At 57.0% G+C, this 20143-nt stretch overlaps 1 protein-coding gene across 1 annotated transcript in view; it reads left to right on the top strand.

Moving 5' to 3' along the window:
• Positions 1 to 20143, top strand: part of CACNA1B (calcium voltage-gated channel subunit alpha1 B) — a 204997-nt gene that overhangs the window by 148541 nt on the left and 36313 nt on the right. The window contains exons 21-31 of the mRNA XM_052647676.1: positions 1146 to 1272; positions 3831 to 3960; positions 4261 to 4320; positions 5455 to 5561; positions 11461 to 11557; positions 12651 to 12811; positions 14096 to 14233; positions 14963 to 15164; positions 15384 to 15548; positions 15871 to 15981; positions 16328 to 16411. Coding sequence (XP_052503636.1) covers positions 1146 to 1272; positions 3831 to 3960; positions 4261 to 4320; positions 5455 to 5561; positions 11461 to 11557; positions 12651 to 12811; positions 14096 to 14233; positions 14963 to 15164; positions 15384 to 15548; positions 15871 to 15981; positions 16328 to 16411 — 1382 coding nt within the window. The remainder of the gene's footprint in view (positions 1 to 1145; positions 1273 to 3830; positions 3961 to 4260; positions 4321 to 5454; positions 5562 to 11460; positions 11558 to 12650; positions 12812 to 14095; positions 14234 to 14962; positions 15165 to 15383; positions 15549 to 15870; positions 15982 to 16327; positions 16412 to 20143) is intronic.

Raw genomic sequence — 20143 nt, forward strand, 5'->3', positions numbered from 1 at the left:
TATGCTTCTTCCAAGAAGTAAAAGGGAGGAGGATGGTGGGCATTGGCTCTGAGTCAGTGCACTGTCTCCCTGATACCCCTGGGGTCTCAGGAATCATTACTTGAAAAATCGAAACATACCTTAGTATAGTTAAAAATGAAGCACTGCTGTGAGAAACATACTGTGCCTGAAGAGCACAATCTACTTAAAAAGCACAGCGGTCACAGCCGTTTTAACTCTGGGGAGTTTGATTCATGGCTGCCACGTGGGGGAGGGGTGCTGAGAGCAGAAGATGCCCTTTAGGGACGGGGGAGCCAGGAGTGAGGCGCCGCCGAGGGTGCGGACGAGGGGAGTGCTGCGTCCTCCCTGGGTCAGCGTCCTGTGCAGTCAAGCCCGACCAGCAGGTTCTGGAGAGTGGCTGCACGCCAGACAGGCCCTCTCTTTGCTGCCTGCTGGCCCTGCCTGAGCCGCCTGCAGGGCAGCCCGGGATACCTTTTCTTGAGGCGCGAGCCATGAACTGGGATGGGAGAGCCTACTGGCCCTGGTCTCTGGGGCTGAAGGTGCCTTTGATATCGTTAGAGCATCTAGATTAACAGCCCCTAGGAAGGCAGAGGGCTTTCCAGGTGGCGCAGTGGTAAAGGATCCACCTGCTTAAGCAGGAGACACGAGAGAGTCGAGTTTAATCCCTGGATTGGGAAGGTCCCCTAGAATAGGAAATGGCAACCCACTCCTGTATTCTTGCCTAGGAAATCCCATGGACAGAGGGGCCTGGCGGGTTTACAGTCCGTGGGGTTGCAAAGAGTCAGGCACGACTGAGCATTCACACGCACAGGGAGGCAAAAGGTGTCCACAGCCAGGGACACCCACCAGGCTTGGTGCTGCTCCCCAGAGACCCTGGTGGAGGGAGAGGTGAGGGAGGGTCTCTGGGTCTTTGCAGCAGACAGCCGGATGCTCAAAGCTGGTTCAGCCCGGCATCACCTGCTTCAGTGGTAATCTGGCTGTGATCAGACGAGGCCTCATGTGAAGCTGTGTTCTTGGCCTCATGCCCTTCCCTGGTGGGTCCACGAGCCTGTGGGGCTGGAGCTTGGCGGATATTGCCCAGGGGTTACCTGCATGGTGTGAGTCTATGAGTTGCACCCCTAACTTGGTGGCCTTTGTGCTTGTAGGTGGTAACGTGGACCTGGAAAGCCAAGCAGAAGGAAAGAAGGAGGTGGAAGCTGATGACGCGATGAGGAGCGGCCCCCGACCCATTGTCCCGTACAGCTCCATGTTCTGCTTGAGCCCCACCAACCTGTGAGTCTTGCCACCAGCCCATGTCCTGCTCTGTCTCCTAGTCCCCGGCCTCTGACCCATGTGCCTATGACAGCAGGCGTGCTAGGTGTGACCCAGCCTGTGATGTGTGTTAACATCTTGATAGATCATCACAGCTTCCCACAGAGCACATTCTGCTGTCGCCTCGCTTTGCAGATGAGGACACAGAGCCACAGGGAAGGCTGGTGTCCAGACATACAGCCCATCCGTCTCAGTGGCAGAGCTGGGGTTTAAACCCAGACGGGCATCCCAGGGCTTGCTTCTAACCCCCACTGCAGCCGTAAGTCACCTCTGCGCACACACACCCAGCTCCGTGCTGCATCGACACCTCCCACTGGGGCGCACGAGCATGCGTCGCAGCCACTCGCGTGTCTGTCCGGTGGCCTCCCGTCGGTTTGTGTCATGCAGTCCTCACATGTCACTCGTCCACACACCGCTCCAGCTGCTTCCGTAGCTCGACCGGTGTTCAGACAGTGTTCTAGGTGCTGGGAGCCACAGAGATGCGCAGCGCCGGTGAGCGCCCGTCCTCTAAGCTGTGGGAAGGTGGAGAGGCAGGCAGCAGACAGGGCACTGAGGTGGGGACATGAGCCACTGCGTGCTGGGAAGGGCCAGGAGGAAGCACAGAGCAGGGACTGGAGGTGTGCACGGGGGCGCTGCAGTGGAGAAGTGGGATTGGAGTCCGAGGAAGGAGAGGGGAGCCCGCCAGGCAGGGGTGCAGGCAGGTCACATGCAGAACTCTCACCACGGGGGCGGAGCAGCTGCTCCCGAGGGACCGCCGCCTCATCCCTTTCCCATATCCAGCCAGCCGCTCTGCCCTTGGTCAGCTAGCAGTCTGTCCACCAGCTCTTGCCGCCCGCCCTCCCTTCCTTCCTCTGCTCAGCACGCCAGTGTGGGGAGCTCGCTCTTTAGGGGTTGGGAGTGAGATGGAGGTAGAGACAGCTATGGCCCCTGCCTCCAGCACTGACTGGTGTGTCTGTCACGTGAGTACAGCGTGGATAGGTAGGGCAGGGAGGTCTAGTGTCTGGGAGCCTTCCTGGAGGGAGGGGGAGATCTCGGCTGAAGGGTGAGAGTCGAGGTGAAGAGGAAGGAGACAGTGTTCTCAGCAGGTGGAGAGAGCTTGTGATGGTCTCAACGTTAAAGACCTAGGGCTCCGAACAGCTGAAGGCAGTTGTGTGGAAAAGCACAGAGGCACACAGGGCTGATGTGTGTTCTTTGGAGAAGTGGGATGACGTGAGAACCTAGAGAAGCTGGAGAGGCTGTGAGCGGTGGGGGTGAGTCTCGGTCAGACTGCACTGGAGCCCTTAGGTGGGGAGAATGGAGATGAGACAGAGAGACCGTTTGGAAGGTGGTTGTGGCGATTGGATGAGGGTGGTCAGAGTGAAGAGGTTTGGGAGTGAAGTGTTTGGAGAGGAATTTTAGAGGCAGAATCTGCAGGATTTGATGGCAAAATAGAGGTGGAAGGGGGCAGAGTTGTGAAGGATGACAGCTAGGGTTTCTGCTTGATGGCTGGAGGCCTGGCTGTGCCCCGGAGCCCAGGGAAGCTGGCGGGTGGCACGTGGCCAGCGGAACTTGAGGGTCTGAGGAGGGGTGGAAACTCAGCCACAAGATGGACTGATAGTGTTGCTTTGAAAGAAACGGGCTGGAACGGAAGAAAGCCTGCGATGGAGCGTCGTGGGGGTGGAAGGAAAGCGTCTCAGAAGAGCAGCTTGGGGGTGAGGGGCTGGAGCTGGGCAGCGGTGGTTGGGACGGAGAGCAGACAGGAAGGGACAGAGACGTGGTGTCCCTGGGAACACGGTGTTGGTGGGAGGAGAGGTGGCAGGGGCTGGCGGCGGAGGCTGGGCCCGCGGAGGCAGGAGGGGCTCCGAGAGCGCGTCTTTGAGGGGCGGCAGTGGCGTCTGTGAGCTGTGCTTGTCGCCCAGGCTCGGCGTCGCGTCCCCGAGAGCGCTTGCTGGCCTCCCGGTCACTGCTTCCTGCTGTGTCGTAGCGAGTGTCAGCATCTGAGCATCTCCCGTCCGCTTCTGTCGATGCTGCTCAGGGCGTCTTGGGCGCCACTGTGTCCCAGTCCAGGATGGACCTGGACAGACCGGAGTAGTCGTCAGTGGTGCTGACTAGCAAGTGGAGGCAGGCAGGTGACTGAAGGGCAGGTGTGCACACGCATCTCTGTGAGCTCAGACGAGGGTGCCGCGCCCAGCACTGGGGTTCGAGAAGGGCTGCTCGGGGACCGTTGGTGCTCGGCCTCTACCCCACCCCCAGCAGAGCTGGAAGCCTGTCCAGGGCATGGTAGCCCCACAACACATAGACGGGCAGCCCTGGCTGGCCCCCGGTGGAACTTAGCGTAGCAAAAGGGCCAGACCAACTTGGCCTGCGAGCCATGGTGGCTGGCCCTGCCTGGGGCTTCTGCAGCCTCCCACCCCTCCCGATCAGTCGCCTGGCTGCTGTCACCTGAACAGAGGGGCGCCTGGCAGGACCCCGCGCTTTCTGTGCGGAGGGGCCGGGCAGGCCCTCCGTAAGCCTCTGCTGGCCCGTGCTCTGCCTTCCAGGCTTCGCCGCTTCTGCCACTACATTGTGACCATGCAGTACTTCGAGATGGTCATCCTCGTGGTCATCGCCCTGAGTAGCATTGCCCTGGCCGCTGAGGACCCTGTGCAGACAGACTCGCCCAGGAACAACGTGAGTGCTGCTGTTGGGCTTGGAGGGGCTGATGCTGTCAGGGCCCTGACTGCCCGGCAGAGTGGGGGGCGGAATGTCTGGGGGTGTGTCCAGGATGCGGTGCAGCCCGTCACTGCAGGGGCCCCTCCCGTGGGCGCGGGCCAGGCCTCCCCTCACTTCCCCATGGCCCTTGCCCATAGGCCCCAGGCCGATGGGCTATCTGTGCAGGGTCCCGGAAGAAGACGTGCAGTTGCTGAACTGCGCCCGGCTCAAGCTCCCTGCCCTGCCCTGCCCTTGAAAAAAGCCTCTCTTTGGTTCCAGGTGCTGAAGTACATGGACTACATCTTCACAGGCGTCTTCACCTTTGAGATGGTGATAAAGGTGAGACGTGTGGTTGCCTTGGTGACTGCAGGGCTTTGCTCATCCCCCCTCGTGACTGAGATGAAGGCATGTGGCGAGTGTGCCCTGGGCATGCACACGTGTGTGGGTGATGAGCCCACCTGCAGAGGCTGTGTTTTGTGGAGACACAAGGTCACATTTGCTAAGGATTCCCCACAGTGTTATATCAGCCTCAGGAGAGCTCGTGAGCGCTGGGCCTGGTCTCCGCTACCTGCTGGCAGAGACCCTTCTCTCTGAGGCGGACAGGCTTCCCCCTCCTGTGTGGCACGAGCCCGGGTCGTGCGGGGTTGTCTCAGCAGAGAGGGAGGCCGGGACCTCAGCTAGAGGAAGGCGAGTGGGGACAGGACGCTGGCCTCAAGGCTCAAAGATTGCAGCAGGTGGGCAGAGAGGACTCCCTGGTGCTTGACTGCAGATGAAGCACGACCGTCCTGTGTGGCCCTGGTCCTTCTCTCGGTGTTGCTGAGGGCCTGTGCGGGTCCCCACAGGTGCAGCTCGAGGAGGGAGGGGGTCTCGCGTGGTGGCTCAGGGTGGCTTCTGTGCATGCTCACTCCACTTCTGTTGTGAATTCCTGGGGGAGGTGTTACTGCATTTTACAAACAAGGACACTGAGGCCCAGAAACAGTAAGATGCCTCCAGAAGTCACTGCTGCAGAAGGGCAGCTCCTCAGCACCTCCTCCTGCCCAGTGGGGCCGACCCTCCGAGGGTCTGCAGGCGGTGAGCTCCGGGCAGGCGTGGCTGCAGCCCAGTGAGGGGGAGACTCACTCAGGCACCAGAGGAGCTGGAGGCCCGGCAGGATCTCAGCCAGTCTTGGCCATGCGGAGTCACTGGGGTCGAGGGCGTGGAGATCCGGATGCCTGTTGAGGCTTTAAGAGGCCATCAATTGAGCCATGTCAGCACCCTGACGGGACGGGACCTGAGCCGTGACCCCTCCCCCGACGGGACGGGACCTGAGCCGCGGCTCCTCACCGTGACAGGCGCGCCCGGGACTGTGACCCCTCCCCGGGTGGGGGATGGAACATGAGACGGCCTCCTTCCTCTCGCCGCAGGTCTCTGGGCTCTGGCTCTGTCTTTCTTTTCCGAAATATTCTGTCCCTTAAAGTGTGTTGTTCCCTAAAGATGATCGACTTGGGACTGCTGCTGCACCCTGGTGCCTACTTCCGGGATCTGTGGAACATCCTGGACTTCATTGTGGTCAGTGGGGCCCTGGTGGCGTTTGCCTTCTCGTAAGTACCTGGGTCTGCTCTGCCTTGCTGGACTGCACCCCCAGAGCCGTGATGAGTCTGGGGAGGGGGGCAGGGCCCTGCCCGCTCGGGGCCGACTGTGGGGCTGGGAGGGCCTCAGGCTTGCCATCCCTGACACACCCTGTGGTTCTGAAGTTGGACAGGCAGGCTCTGCCTTAAGGTGTCTGCCTCCTGCGTCCTGCAGAAGACTCCTGGTGCCCTGAGGAGGCCGCACTAGCTGGTCAGCCAGTGCAAGTGGGCAGCTGGGTGTCTCCCGTAGTGGGGGGCTCCTCTGTTTTCTGTAGCTCCTAGTGAGCGACACTCAGCCCTGTTGTGGCTGGGCCTAGATTAGCTCCCTCAGACCCTGCACGGTGGTGAGTGGGGGCTTGGGTGGAGCTGGGGGCAGATTCTGGGGAGGTGGTTGCTTACCTAGACGAAGACGTAAGTAAGCTCCTCGATGGACAGCGACCCTGAGGGTTGGGTCGTCTCTGAGCCCACGGGGAGACCGCCTCACTGACTCTCTTCTCTTTGTCTCCTGTTGCTGGACTCCCGGTAGGAGCTTCATGGGGTAATGCCTTCCCTCTGTCCCCTCACACCGCCCCACATCACAGCACGCTGCGACCCCATGTGGGCCGCTCCATCGCCATGCCTCCCCCTGCTCACTTCCGCCACCGTCTGGGCTGCATGCTGCCAGGAGCCATGTCCCCCGGCCACATGTCCCCACCTCACCCCTGGGGGCTGGGTTGGGGGCTGGGGCTGGGCATGGCCCCCCCTTGGTGAGCAGGGCATCCTGACTGAGTGCTGGAGGCTGGGCACCTGGGTCTGGAGGGCAGTGCCCACTCTGGGTGGGAGCTGTGTGACCCCAGCTGCCAGGATGTGGGATGTCCTGAGACACTTTCCCACTTGTCTCCTCTGGAAACAGGGCTTTCTTTGCTCTTTCCTTTCCACACTTCCCTGAAATGCCCAGCATCTCTGACCCTCATTGCCGAGTGACTCTGAAGGTCTGATTGGGTTTATTCAGTGATCTGTGGAACAGGCAGCATCCCATCTAGCAGTTAGATAGGCTGTGCTTGATGGGAGCTGTGTCAGATGGAAGGCCTGTATAGACGGGGGGCCAGACAAGGTTTGACCAGAGGAAAGAAAGGAGTGCTTCAGGCAGTGTTACCTCAGTGGTGCTCACCAGGCGATTCCAGAAATGTCATTCCTGGGAAAGGTTAAAGAAAGTGAAAGTGAAGTCGCTCAGTCGTGTCCAGCTCTTTGCGACCCCATGGACTGTAGCCTACCAGGCTTCTCTGTCCATGGGATTTTTCCAGGCAAGAGTGCTGGAGTGGGGTGCCATTTCCTCCTCCAGGGGAAGGTGAGACTGCAGTTGAGCCCTGTCTGCTCTCCTGGGGCAGGTGGTTCCACTTCGGCCCTGTGTCTTCTTATGCTCCCTTCTTCTCCTGCTTCACTTTCCTCCTCCTCCTTTCTCTCTCTCTTACCCGCCTCTTTTTTTTTTTTTTTAAACAGTTCTCCCCTTCTGATCAAACTGTCAACCCAGCTGAGAGATGTGATAAAAATTTTAGGTGTGTCAACTGTGCTGACTTAAAAAAAAAAAAAGACAGTGTGAGAGTTGCAAGTAAAGTTTTATTTGGGGCAAAATGAGGACTATGTCGTGGGAGATAGCATTTCAGATAGCGCTGAGAAACTGCTCCAAAGAAGTAGGGGAAAGGTCAGTAAATGTGTGATTTTGGTGAAGGGGAACACGTGCAATCAGGCGCATACATTTTGCAGAAGGGTTCTGCTGGTGATGAGGAGCAGCCGTCGCCACGGAGGGTTTCAGTGCTTGTCTAGATATGAGGAGGTGCAAGAATTGGGCTCATAAAATTGACTCCTGGAAACATCTGCCTGAAGAGCTGTTCTGCCAGTTTTTCCTGGAGCGCCGAGGGCCTCCTTTGTGCTCTCTACCTGGAATTCCTTTCAGGCAGGTGTTGAAAGTCAGCAGCTGCAGCAGCTCATGATTTAACCCTTGCAGAGGCAGATGACAAGTGCCAGTTTGCAGCTGCCATCTGAAAAAAAGTTTACAGCCTGTAAGCTGAGAGTTACCTTGTATTTGGCTGACAAAACTGAGGACTTATGCCTGGGATACAACATCTCAGATAACTCTGAGAGACTGTACCGAAGAGGCAAGGGGGGAGCCTGAGCCGCGATATGTAGGAGTTTTTGCAACAGAGACCTGGGAGTCGGAACATCGAAAGATTACTGTTGATTGAAGAAAGCCAGGCTTCTTAAGGAACTTAGTGCTTTCCTGTATGTGGGAAATAGAAGAGTCCGGGCTCACTGGATGATGTGCACCTCAGCTATCTGGGGCCAGCGTCCTGCGCTGCTCCTCCTGAGTCTCCTCGGGGTGTCCCTTTGAGGGGGGCTGGCTCACTGCTAGATGGGGAGCATCCTGACTCCATCCCAAATTCCCCAAGGGCTCACTGTCAGCTGTAATGTGATGGCTTAACGGGGTTTACTGATACGGCAGGCAGCACTGTTTATTCACAGGTGTTGGCACCATGCTCAGCTCCCATTGTGTAGTTTTTGCAGCTTTGATTTTAGACATGGTCTCCACAGGTCGTGATGTATTTGCTTAACCCTTGTGACATTCACACAGATCAGTTTTAGGTTATAATCTTCATGTTGGTCATTTTCTTTGCTGCTTTTCTGACCTTCCAGTCAGAATGGAGACCACTCACTTAGTGGCTGTCAGCTACAAACATGTATTTAAAATTTTTGAGAGAATGTGACAGACATATTAGGGGCATTATAAATAGGATAATTCCTAATGTTTGAAGTATATTTTGGAGTGATGGTCCCCAGGTCGTGGTCCCCTAATCAAAGAAAGATCCCATGAAGAAGTCACAGATTTGAGCCAAGTAGCTGGCTCCATGATCTGACGTAACTGATTTCCAACCTCCCCAGAAGTGTTAATCCAGGTACCGTAGGTGGTGCTGGCCAAAGCATAGACAGCGTATTGCCCCGCTAAAGATAACCGCAGGCTATTCTGTTATTAGGACCAACCTTGGCCAGAGTCTGAGGGTGTCTCCTGGGAAGCTGATGTCTTAGCAGGGGACTCTGCAGTGTCTTCAAGAGTTAAGGGAAGGTTCTGGTCATATCTTGTGCATATTTGCTCCTAAGCAAGTGATGGGCTTATTCACAGGGTTTACTGTGTTTACCCATTTGAGGCAGGGGTCACTTAGGTTTTTTAATGTATTTGGAAAGAGAATCTCCTCTCGTGAAATAAGGAGTCTCCCTAAATGTCTTGCAAAGACAGGTACTGCTGTGGGGTTTCCTAGCGAGTGGAAATAAATCAGATCTACCCAGTTGGGACAGATTGGAATCAGCCCTTGGCAGAGCAACAGGAATGAGGCAGCCCCAGCCTTGGCGCTGGGGATCTGCGATTGGTCCAGCACAAGCCTGCTGAAACCAGCAGGGCCTGGCCTGCTGGACACTGTCACAGGGGTCCTCTGAGGCCTGCTGCCCATCTCTGCTCCAGGAATTGAGGAACCAGTGTAGGGGATCAGACTAGAGAGGGGGATGCTGGGGTTTCTTCAGGTCTGAAATATTTATTCAGGGTTCAAGTCCCTGAGGTTTACTGCCATCTGGGTAGCGAGGAAGACCTGATGCAGTTTCTTCCAAGGAGATTTTGGGGCAGTCTTTGTTCTGATTGATTTCTAATTAGAGGGGTGGAAGAAAACTTGAAACATGAGTTTGTTAAGTCAGAGCCAGATATTTGAGGAAATGAAGAATTCAGGATCCAGACAAGTTTGTAGGTATATAGCAAACCCTCAAAAACAAGTATTAGAACTAGAATCTAATATCTATGGAGGGGCAAACATTTTTTCTCTCTACAATACTCCCTGTTTTTTTTTTTTAAAAAACCAAAGATAATCACAGTAAAAGTAATTTGTTTGTATTAAACTTGGCCTGATTATTTATATAAGTGCTGCAAGAAGAGTGACTGATCATTTAAGTTCTTTTTAAGACTGCTTTGTTGCTGCTAATTTTCATAAGGAGTTTCAGACTGAACTCTCAAAAGCTTTCAAAGCCAGGAAACCAAGCCAAGGACATGGCCATCAGATTTTACCTGCAGCCCCTTGTCAGTCAAAGCCTTGGTCGTATGGCCAGTGTTTCCAATTGTGTCCTGTAGAAGGAGAATAGGTTCTTATTGAACTTATGCAGATAAATATATTGTCATGGAAGTAAGAATACTCACTGAAATACTCTGAATTCTGAAGGAATCAGGGAGAGAAAGTAAATGTTTTATCTCTGTTCACAAAGGTATATCTTACCAAATTGTTGATAGCTTAGGGGACAAGATTTCTTAACATCTGGAAGAACATTAATGAACCAGCAATATTTTAGACACATAATCCTAACAATCATAGTCACCCTACATACCACTTTTGCAGTTTTGTGAAAGTCTCCCCACCAGTGTCTCTGTGTAACTGAAGTCATGTTAAATGCCCTGTGGTGGGTGAAAGGTCAGTGGGGTTTGCTGTGGAGCCAGGAAGAACCAGGCAGCCACCTGCTAGCCTGTTTCAGTGCTCTTGAGGCAGCAGCAGATGTTGCCGTGTTGCAGGAGCAGACGCTGCCGTGTTGCCAGGGCAGACGCTGCCGTGTTGCCAGGGCAGACGCTGCCGTGTTGCAGGAGCAGACGCTGCCGTGTTGCCAGGGCAGACGCTGCCGTGTTGCAGGAGCAGACGCTGCCGTGTTGCCAGGGCAGACGCTGCCGTGTTGCAGGAGGAGACGCTGCCGTGTTGCAGGAGCAGACGCTGCCGTGTTGCCAGGGCAGACGCTGCCGTGTTGCAGGAGCAGATGCTGCCGTGTTGCAGGAGCAGATGCTGCCGTGTTGCCAGGGCAGACGCTGCCGTGTTGCAGGAGCAGACGCTGCCGTGTTGCAGGGGCAGACGCTGCCGTGTTGCAGGAGCAGACGCTGCCGTGTTGCCAGGGCAGACGCTGCCGTGTTGCAGGAGCAGACGCTGCCGTGTTGCCAGGGCAGACGCTGCCGTGTTGCAGGAGCAGACGCTGCCGTGTTGCCAGGGCAGACGCTGCCGTGTTGCAGGAGGAGACGCTGCCGTGTTGCAGGAGCAGACGCTGCCGTGTTGCCAGGGCAGACGCTGCCGTGTTGCAGGAGCAGATGCTGCCGTGTTGCAGGAGCAGATGCTGCCGTGTTGCCAGGGCAGACGCTGCCGTGTTGCAGGAGCAGACGCTGCCGTGTTGCAGGGGCAGACGCTGCCATGTTGCAGGAGCAGACGCTGCCGTGTTGCCAGGGCAGACGCTGCCGTGTTGCAGGAGCAGACGCTGCCGTGTTGCCAGGGCAGACGGCAGGCAGTGGAGGGGTGCCCCGCCCACGTTTGCCGCAGCCTTGATAGGTCCTGCTGCTGTTGCCTTTGCATGGCAGTCAGCTGGGCGCTTCCTGACATCAGGCGCAGTCCTGGTGGTGTGAACCCTCCCTCCCTCCACCAGCAGGGAAAGGCAGGCAGGCCAGCCCTTCCAGAAGACTCCATGGTGATGGGCATGGGTCTGCACTGCTCATAGACTTGCACGTGCTGCCTGGGCTGGGGCTGCCGTTCTGGAGCCCACCTACCTTTACTCCCACTGGGGCCTTGGCATGGTGTTTGGAGGAGTCTGGTGTGGGGTGGGTGGGAGTGCTGAATGATGGGATCTGGGGTGATGAGCTCTTCCTGCCCAGAAGCTCAGTTCTCCCTGGATACCAGGTGCCACTGGCCTGACCCCAGGCCTTGTCCCCTCAGGCAGCCTGTTGGGGGAGATGCACTGGCCCGAGGCGTCTTCAGGACCAAGGCTACCCTGTCCCCAGTCCTCTGGGCACAGGTGTGCACCCTACCTGTCTACATGGGTGGCTTCTCCCTTCTAGAGGCTCCAAAGGGAAAGACATCAGCACCATCAAGTCCCTGAGGGTCCTGCGTGTGCTGAGGCCACTCAAGACCATCAAGCGGCTGCCCAAGCTCAAAGTGAGAGTCTGGAGTGGGGCCTGGAGGGGGGTGGGGGCTGTGTGTGTGCATGTGTACCTATGTGTGTACACGTTTATAGGTGGACTTTGCGTGTGTGTACATGTGTGTGCACACACGTACATGCAGGAATGCATTGCGGGGTGCACATGTGTATCTTGCCTGGCCCCCTGCAGCTTCCCGTGTTGCGTGGGGATGAGCATAGCTGAGGGGAGGCCCCCACGAGGGAGGCCCTCTGTTGTGTGCATGGGATGGGTTCTCAGCTCTGTGACCATGTCCGAGGGGGCTCCTTCTCTGCATGTCTTGTGAGGCTGTTCCTCCACTCAGGGGCACCCACACGACCGAGTGTTTCCTCAGCAGCTGTGGTGCGGGGGTCAGGGTCACAGGGGGATGCCAGAGAGCAGGGGTTGGGGAATATGGCTTTAGAATTGTGCTGCAGTCTAATTGTTGCTGAGCTTGTGCTTAAATTCACTTCATCCTCCAAGACTGTACAGTAACAGGTTAGGAGAACCTTTGACCTGCAGGCCGTGGAGACACTAAGTGATGTGAGGTTCTGGGGGGTGGTTTGCTTAGAGCCCATGTTGAAGGGGCAGCTCAAGGGTGACTGAGGCACCAGGGGCAGGGCTGCCAAGGCAGCTGCCCACGCGTGGAGTGCGCCCCGCAGGGCCTCGAGAGCCGGTTGCAGATTGGCCTCTGTGCACAGCCAGCAACAAGCAGACCAGGGCGGCAGGGAGCGGCTCACTGGAGAACAGGTGGCCTGGGCAGTGGGAGCAGCTGGGAGTCCCCTCTGGTCCACGCACGTGCCCCAAGCCCTGCCCTGAGCTGGCCTCATGTCGCCGGTTGTCTGCCCCATCCCGAATGCACTGCCCTCAGCTTAGCCCTGTGCCTCCCCCCCATGCTGGCCCGAGGCCTGGCTGAGGGGCCTAACGCTGGCCTCAGCCCCAGGCTCTCCGTGGTGTCAGGCCCCTGCCCACACCGCCTCTTCCAGCACCTCCTGCCGCCCCCTCATCCGGTCCAGGAGGGCCCTCCTGGTCCCCGGTCCAGACCCTGCTGGGCCCCGGGCTGGCCCCGCCCCTCACAGCCCTGCCCCCCCCAGGCTGTGTTTGACTGTGTGGTGAACTCCCTGAGGAACGTCCTCAACATCCTGATCGTCTACGTGCTCTTCATGTTCATTTTCGCTGTCATCGCGGTGCAGCTCTTCAAGGGGAAGTTTTTCTACTGCACCGACGAGTCCAAGGAGCTGGAGCGGGACTGCAGGTGAGCCGGCCCCTCCGCGGTCCGCAGGGCCGTGCCTGGGCCCTTCCTGCCTGCACACCTCAGGGAGCTCAGTGCGGCCTCTGCTGGACGCTGCGTCAACCCTCAAGCTCCAGGCTGGGCCCTAAGGTTGGGGGCCGCCCCAGGGCTGGAACCACTTGCTCATCACTGGGGCCTCGCGCCCCAGCTGAGCAGACCAGAGGAGTGCCCTCAGGGAGGGGCGGGGGGAAGGCTGGTGCCTGGTGAGCACTGCCCTGGGCTTTGCACACAAAGGGAACCGGGCGCTCTGTGTGGTCCGCCGCCCCCGACTCCTGCCGCTGCGGCTGTCAAGGCCTCTGCTGCTGTGGCCCCGGTGGGCTCCCTCCCCTGACCGTTGGATGTCGTCCCTTCTGTCGTCAGACCTCGCTGAGTGCCTCTGCCTGTTGGCGGGCACGTAGGTCGTCCCCACGCTTGGGCTGCTCTGGTCGCTGCTGCTTTGAGTCTGTGTGCAGCTGCGTCTGTGCACAGGCGCTCGCGTCTCTCTCGAGGATGAGCCTGGAGGTGGGGTTGTCGGGCTGCGCGGTGATTCTCTTTGTCAGTTTCAGGAGCTGCCAAACTGTTTCCTACCAACAGTGTCTGAGAGTTCTGATTTCTTCACGGGCTTGCCAGCGCTGTTATTTTCCTTTTAAGAAGTGTAATTGTAGCCATTTCAGTGGGGATAAAGTGGTGTCTCATTGTGGTTTGGTTTGCATTTTCTTGATGATTCGTGATGTGGAGCCTCTTTTCCTGTGCCTATTGATAATTTGATGTCTTCTTTGCAAAAATATCTATTCAGGTCTTTTATCCATTTTTAAAATTGAAATGTTCATCCATTTTATAACTGATTGTAATAGTTGTTAGTATAGTGCTGATAGAAAGCCCCTTATCAGACAGACGGTTTTCTGTCTTTAGTCCCATTTTGAGTGTTGATGATTTCCTTTGGAAAACAGAGCTTTCCATTTTGACGAAGTCCAATTAATCTATTCTTTCTGTGGCCCCCTATATTTCCTTCTAAGCGTCTTATAGAGTTACTGCTTGCATTTAGGCCTTTGGTCCATTTTGAGTTAGTTTGTACACATGGGGTGAGATGGGGGTCCGCATCTGTATTCTTGCCTGTAGACCCAGTGGTTTCAGCACCATCTGATGAAGAGACCAGTCTTTCTCCCCTGAACGGACGACCCTTTTCAAAGGTCCGTTGACTGCAGACACGGGGGTTTGTTTAGACCCTTTGTCTTTGACCTCTGGCTCCCTCCGTGTTCCCACCCCTAGGGGCCAGTATTTGGACTACGAGAAGGAGGAGGTGGAAGCTCAGCCGCGGCAGTGGAAGAAATACGACTTCCACTATGACAACGTGCTCTGGGCCCTGCTGACTCTGTTCACTGTGTCCACCGGCGAAGGATGGCCCATGTGAGTGCTGCCTGGCTCCTCACGGCTGCTCAGGCGAGAGAGAGGGGCAGCTGGGGTGGGGAGCTCAGACTCTGCACCTGTCACTAAGCAGATACGCCCTAGGCTCTGTGCTCACTGGTGAGAGGAGGCCCTCCCTCTGGGAGTGGGCAGCCTGGAGGAGGCGGAGAGTAAGCCCAGAGCACAGTATCACGAGCTCCTAACAATCCTCGCTCGGTGGCAGGGCACCGGAGGGAAGAGGAGCTGGCCGCTGGCCTCGTTAAGGGGAGCCTGAGGGATGCGTGTGTTCAGTGCCACCCTGGATGGCAGGGGCTTCCTTTAGGGCTGAGAGGGCCACCCCTCAGAAGGTAGGAGCGATGCTCTGCCAGGAAACTCTGCTGAACCCAGGGCTTCCTGACCACAGGTGAAGCAGGGTATGGGTAGGTAACCTGGTGCGGGATGGGAGAGAGCTGGGCAGCACAGGACTGCGGGGCCTCTCCCGCTTCTCCTTGTAGGGATGGGACCTCAGGCAGCCAAGGCCTCCTCCTGGAGGTCCCCAGCAGCCCTGAGTACGAGCCCTTTGTCGGGGGCAGCCCGCTGCTGGGAGACACGGCTCTCCTGGGGAGCAGGCCTGGCCGTGCCTGGCTCCGCCCCTGGCTCAGCCACGGAAGCCCCCCTGTGATGCGGGTCCCGTCTTTCCTGGGGCCATGCCCTCCTGGGCTCCCCTGACGCTTGGTGTCGGCTCTCGGCCAGGGTGCTGAAGCACTCGGTGGACGCCACCTACGAGGAGCAGGGCCCGAGCCCCGGCTTCCGCATGGAGCTGTCCATCTTCTACGTGGTCTACTTCGTGGTCTTCCCCTTCTTCTTTGTGAACATCTTTGTGGCCTTGATCATCATCACCTTCCAGGAGCAGGGGGACAGAGTCATGTCTGAGTGCAGCTTGGAGAAGAACGAGGTGGGGCTCCCTGCGTCTCCGTCTCCAGGCAGCTCCCCGGTGGGCAGAGTGGTCAGGGCCCTTGGGCCTCCCTTCCGTGTGGGGACCGCTGGCCAGCATGGGCTGGGGGCGCTGCCTGGAGAAGGCCTTCTCTCACTGGGGCTCTGTGTGTGGCTGGGGGAGGGCGTGCGCAGGGGCCTCAAGGGGTCCAAGTTCTCATTTCTCCTTTCTCCCTCGCAGAGGGCTTGTATCGACTTTGCCATTAGTGCCAAACCCCTGACGCGGTACATGCCCCAGAGCAAGCAGTCGTTCCAGTACAAGACGTGGGCGTTTGTGGTCTCACCGCCCTTCGAGTACTTCATCATGGCCATGATAGCCCTCAACACGGTGGTGCTGATGATGAAGGTGCCTGGGGCCTGCACGGTGGACTGGGGGTGCCCGTGGACATGGGGCTCGACTCCAGCCGCGAGGAGGGCCCGCTCCTCCTGGGGCGCGGGCAGCAGTGATACCGCCCTGAGCACCGGTCAGCTTGGGTTGCCCACGCAGCCCTGACTCCCTGGTTGTCCGTGGGCTGAGAGCGTAAGAAGGTTCTGGAAGACGCAGGGGGAACAGGGAGGGGTGTCCCAGCGCGGCAGGTGCGTCTGCCCACTGTGCTCTGACAGGAGGTCTTCAGGAGCCCCGTGCCGGGGCAGTGGGTCCACGGCCAACAGCACCTTTCCCTTGGCAGTTCTACGACGCGCCCTACGAGTACGAGCTGATGCTGAAGTGTCTGAACATCGTGTTCACGTCCATGTTCTCCATGGAGTGTGTGCTCAAGATCATCGCCTTTGGAGTGCTGGTGTGTGCCTTAGCCCCTCCTGGCCTTTCGGTGTCTTGGTTCTGGCCTGCCCTCTGTAAGGAACCTTTGGGGGTTCATTGTTTGGAGCTGGGATTCCCTGAACCCCCAGAGCACATATGACCCTGAAGGGGCCCCAGGGAAACGATTGCCGGGTTCTGCCCCACCTCTGCCCCCACCCTGTTCCTGGAGGGGAGGGGATGTGTGGCCTTGTGCTCCGCCCACCTGCCCACGAGGGAGCCCATGTATCCTCTGCTACCTTCTTGACGAGAGGCCAGCTCCTACAGCTTGTCTGCAGAGCCTCCCCACCCCCGCCAGCCCAGCACTAACTGCCCTTCTTTCTCTCCAGAACTATTTCAGAGACGCCTGGAATGTCTTTGACTTTGTCACTGTGTTGGGAAGTATTACTGATATTTTAGTAACAGAGATTGCGGTGAGTAGCTCTCCTGCCCCTGCAGGCCCTGTGTGGTCTCCCCACTGTGCCTCCAGGCCTGGGGGTTAGCTCCTCCTCAGAGGATGCTTCCCCACGAAGCTCCTCCCCAGAGGCGAGTTTGGGGGCTGGGTGTCCTGTAGGCAAATGCTTTATCTTGGGTAAGAAATTGGTTCCCAGAAGGTCTTCCAGGCTGATGGCCTGAGAATCACCTGGGAGTGTAAGTGACCGGGAAGATAAGGATCTTGTAATTTCGTATGCATCTAATACGTATGCACCTGACAACTGGTTCCCAAAAAATACAACTAAAGCCGATAAGGATTTGGAGTATTTTAAAATATCAGGTTTGTTTTACATACGTGCGTGTGTGTGCACGCACACATGCTAAAGATTCTAGTTCTTACTAAAATACATGGATTATATCTGAAAACTGACTGAGGGCTAGAGCATGAACATGTCTCAACAAATTTGAAATAATCTGAGTCATAAAGCGGTGTTCTTTAAGCACAACAGACTGATAGAATCAAAGACAAAAACATCTATATCAGTGTTTCTTAAGTGAATTCCCTAGGAACAGACACTGAGGTGAGGGTTCTTGTAAAAGTTATGTTTTAGGACATGTTCCGAGACAGAACTGTGGGGGAGAGCTTTGAGGAGGTGGGTGGGGAGAGAGGAACCAGAGGGGCTGAGGTTCCAGCTCCATGTCAGGTGAGCTGGATCATCCCCTAGAGGCTCTGGAGACAGAGTGGGTCACAGCTCAGAGCTGCAGAGTTCTGTGCCCACCAGGCCTTGGCTCAAGGCTTGCCTGGGGTGTGGATTCCCAGGTACCCGAGTGCCCTGAGGCAGGTAAAGCAGGCTCCCGCCGCCTGTGCTGCTGGGCCTAAGGGCCACGTGCAGGGCGGGGGCGTCTGCTTGCAGCCCTGGCCCCACCCGGCTCTGCCCACACTCCACGTCGGGTCCTGTCTCTGGCTTCAGGTGGTGCTGGTCGTGACCTCAGGGAGGAGGGCGTTGATGGGAGAAGGAACAGGGCGCCTGCGGTTGCCATGGGGACCCACGTCATCGTGGGGTCTTTGCTGTGGCCAGCCCTCTGCTGCTCCGGTTGGTGGTCGCACCGAGTGAGCCAGCCTTCACGCTGTCCCGCCAGGGCCCCGCCCGCTGTGCCTGTGGTGGCTCTGGCTGCCACGATGCTTCAGGCACAGTTCAGACTGGTGCCAGAGACTTCTAGAAAGGCCCCCGGGAGCCCCCTGATTTCCAGACAGACTTCTCCCTGCCCCGTGCAAGGGCAGCTCTGCCCCTCGCACCTTGGCTGTGAAGAGCCCAGAGTAGCAGGAGCCTCGGTGGCCTCCTGGGTCCCGTGGAGGAGGCTGTCCCCGCCTGTTAGAGTCAGGGCCCCTAGATGTGCCTCACTTGAGTTTGTGGGATGGTGGTGCAAAGCCCCGCTGGGCTCCTGTGGGTGACAGGGGCCACCTCTGCTTTGGCTCCTTGTTTCCTAAATCCATGCATTTTTTCGGGTTGGGCACCCGGTATATCTGTTGGCCATCCTTTCTTCTTGAAGGACAGGCCCACCATCCCAGTGTCTTTTCTGCGCCTGCAAGAGGCTGTCCCAGCATTCCACCTGGCCGACACCTGAGTGATGTGGAGGCTGACGTGCTAGCAGGTCCTGGGCCTCTCGCCCTGTTGGCCCTCCTTTCTCCTCCGAGTGGATGTCCTGTGGAGTCTCGTTCTGGTGCGTCTCTGACGCTAGTGCATCAGCCAAGGCAGGCCTGACCCGAGATGCGAGTGGTCCCTGTTGAGACCCATCACTGCTGTTTCCAGGTGAAAGTTTCCCACCAAGTGACTGCTGGCAGCGCCAAGTACAGCTCTCCTCAGGGGCCTGGAGGTGGCCTCTGCTTGTAACGGGCAGGTGTTCAGTAGCGGCCGTGGCTGTATTAGCCTTGCTAAGGAGGAGCCTGGCTGTTGGGCCCAGGCACAGCCTTCCCCCGAGCTGTCTCAGTCCCTGCCTTTGTGGGTCTGCCGTGCGAGTGGGGGCTGGTGACGGGCCCTGCTGACACCTGTCGGCCACCGCATCCAAGGCGCATGGGGTTTAGCGCCTCTGTGGCTGGGGGTGCCGGGGTGGATGTTGGCACATGACACATAGTGTCCGTTCCCAGGTCCAGCCGGTGCCTCTGCCCCAAACCTTGTTCCCTCCAGAGGCCTGAGCAAGCTGGAGTCCTTGCCTTATCACAGACACCTCCTTCCCACACACACACACACGCACACACGCACACACGCACATACCGCACACGCCATGGTAGACTGGGCACACCACTCAGAGCTCTGCCTCACACTGTCTCTTGGGTGGCCCTGCCTGGGACTCTGCTGAGGTATATACTAGTATATCAAGCCAGTCCCTCCATAACCAGGTTTTGCGTGTTACTGCCCAGTTTTAGTGACCATCCCACGACGTGCTGGGAAAGGGTGCCCTGAGAAGAGACGTGTGTGACAGAGGCGGGAGGCTGGGCTGGGCCTTCCTGTCACGTGACTGTGGCCTCTAGACTTGCACCCGTGTGGCCCCAGATGTGGCGTGTCCACTGTGCCCTGGGCGGTTGCTGGGCCTGCAGCACATGGCTCGTGAGGGCAACTTTGGTGCCACAGATACGGTGTCTCATGGTCAGACAGTCTCTGTAGGACCTTGTAGCCAGGCATGACGTCTCTGCAGATGACGTGACTCTTTGCTCCAGGAGCCTAGGTGACTATATTGACTCTCATGTGGGGGCTCCGAGGGCCCCACACAGGTGTTTATCTACCGCAGATATCCCTAGCACCATGGGGCCTGCTGGGGCTTGTGGCCCGAGTGGCAGGCTCGCGACGCTGCAGTGTGGGCTTGCTAGAGAGCCTCCTCTTGCTCTGAAACCCAGGAGCTTTGAGTCACCTGATAAATGGGAAACAGCAGTCTTTCTTTAGTTGTGCATGCTATCTCCAGGACCCACAGAAGTCTTCCAAGAGTTGGAGGTGTGAGGTCCAACCTTGGGGTCCATGTTCGGTCATGGCTCACACCACTGGGTTATAACAGTCTTGTACACTAAATTTCCCCCTGAAACATGGGGAAGGACCATTTTAATCCTAAATATGTTCTAGAGAGTAGAAGAGGGAACATTTCCTAACTAGTTGTATGAGGCTACATCATACAATGCCTTGAATCTTGACATCAAAAATTTTAAAAAGAGTGTAAGAAAGGAAGATGATAATCCATACTCACTCATTAACATAGATGTAAAATTCAAAGCAGCATGTAAGCAAGCCAGATCCCGCAGTGTCCAGGAAGAAGTGCAATCAGGTTTATCCCAGGAACACCAGATTCCACAACAGAAAGTCTATCACTGTAATTTACATGAACAGGTCAAAGGACTCTGTTAATAAGCCTCTCACAGTATGCAGAAAAGATTCTCAATAAAATTCAGATTTTATTCATGATGAAAATTATTAGCATGTGTTAACGTGATGAAGAGCATTTACCAAAAAGTCCTATGCAAGTATCTACGGTGGTGAAATTTGGAAAGAATTCCCTTTAAAATCAGAAAAGGACAGTGATGTCTGTGACCACTACTTCTTTTCAACATTGACCAACACGCCAACAGTCCAGTAAGCTGGGTGTCCACTGACCGACACGCCAACAGTCCAGTAAGCTGGGTGTCCACTGACCGACACGCCAACAGTCCATTAAGCTGGGTGTCCACTGACCGACATGCCAACAGT

The sequence above is a fragment of the Budorcas taxicolor genome, chromosome 11, assembly GCF_023091745.1.
Source record: "Budorcas taxicolor isolate Tak-1 chromosome 11, Takin1.1, whole genome shotgun sequence".
Lineage (NCBI taxonomy): Eukaryota > Metazoa > Chordata > Mammalia > Artiodactyla > Bovidae > Budorcas > Budorcas taxicolor.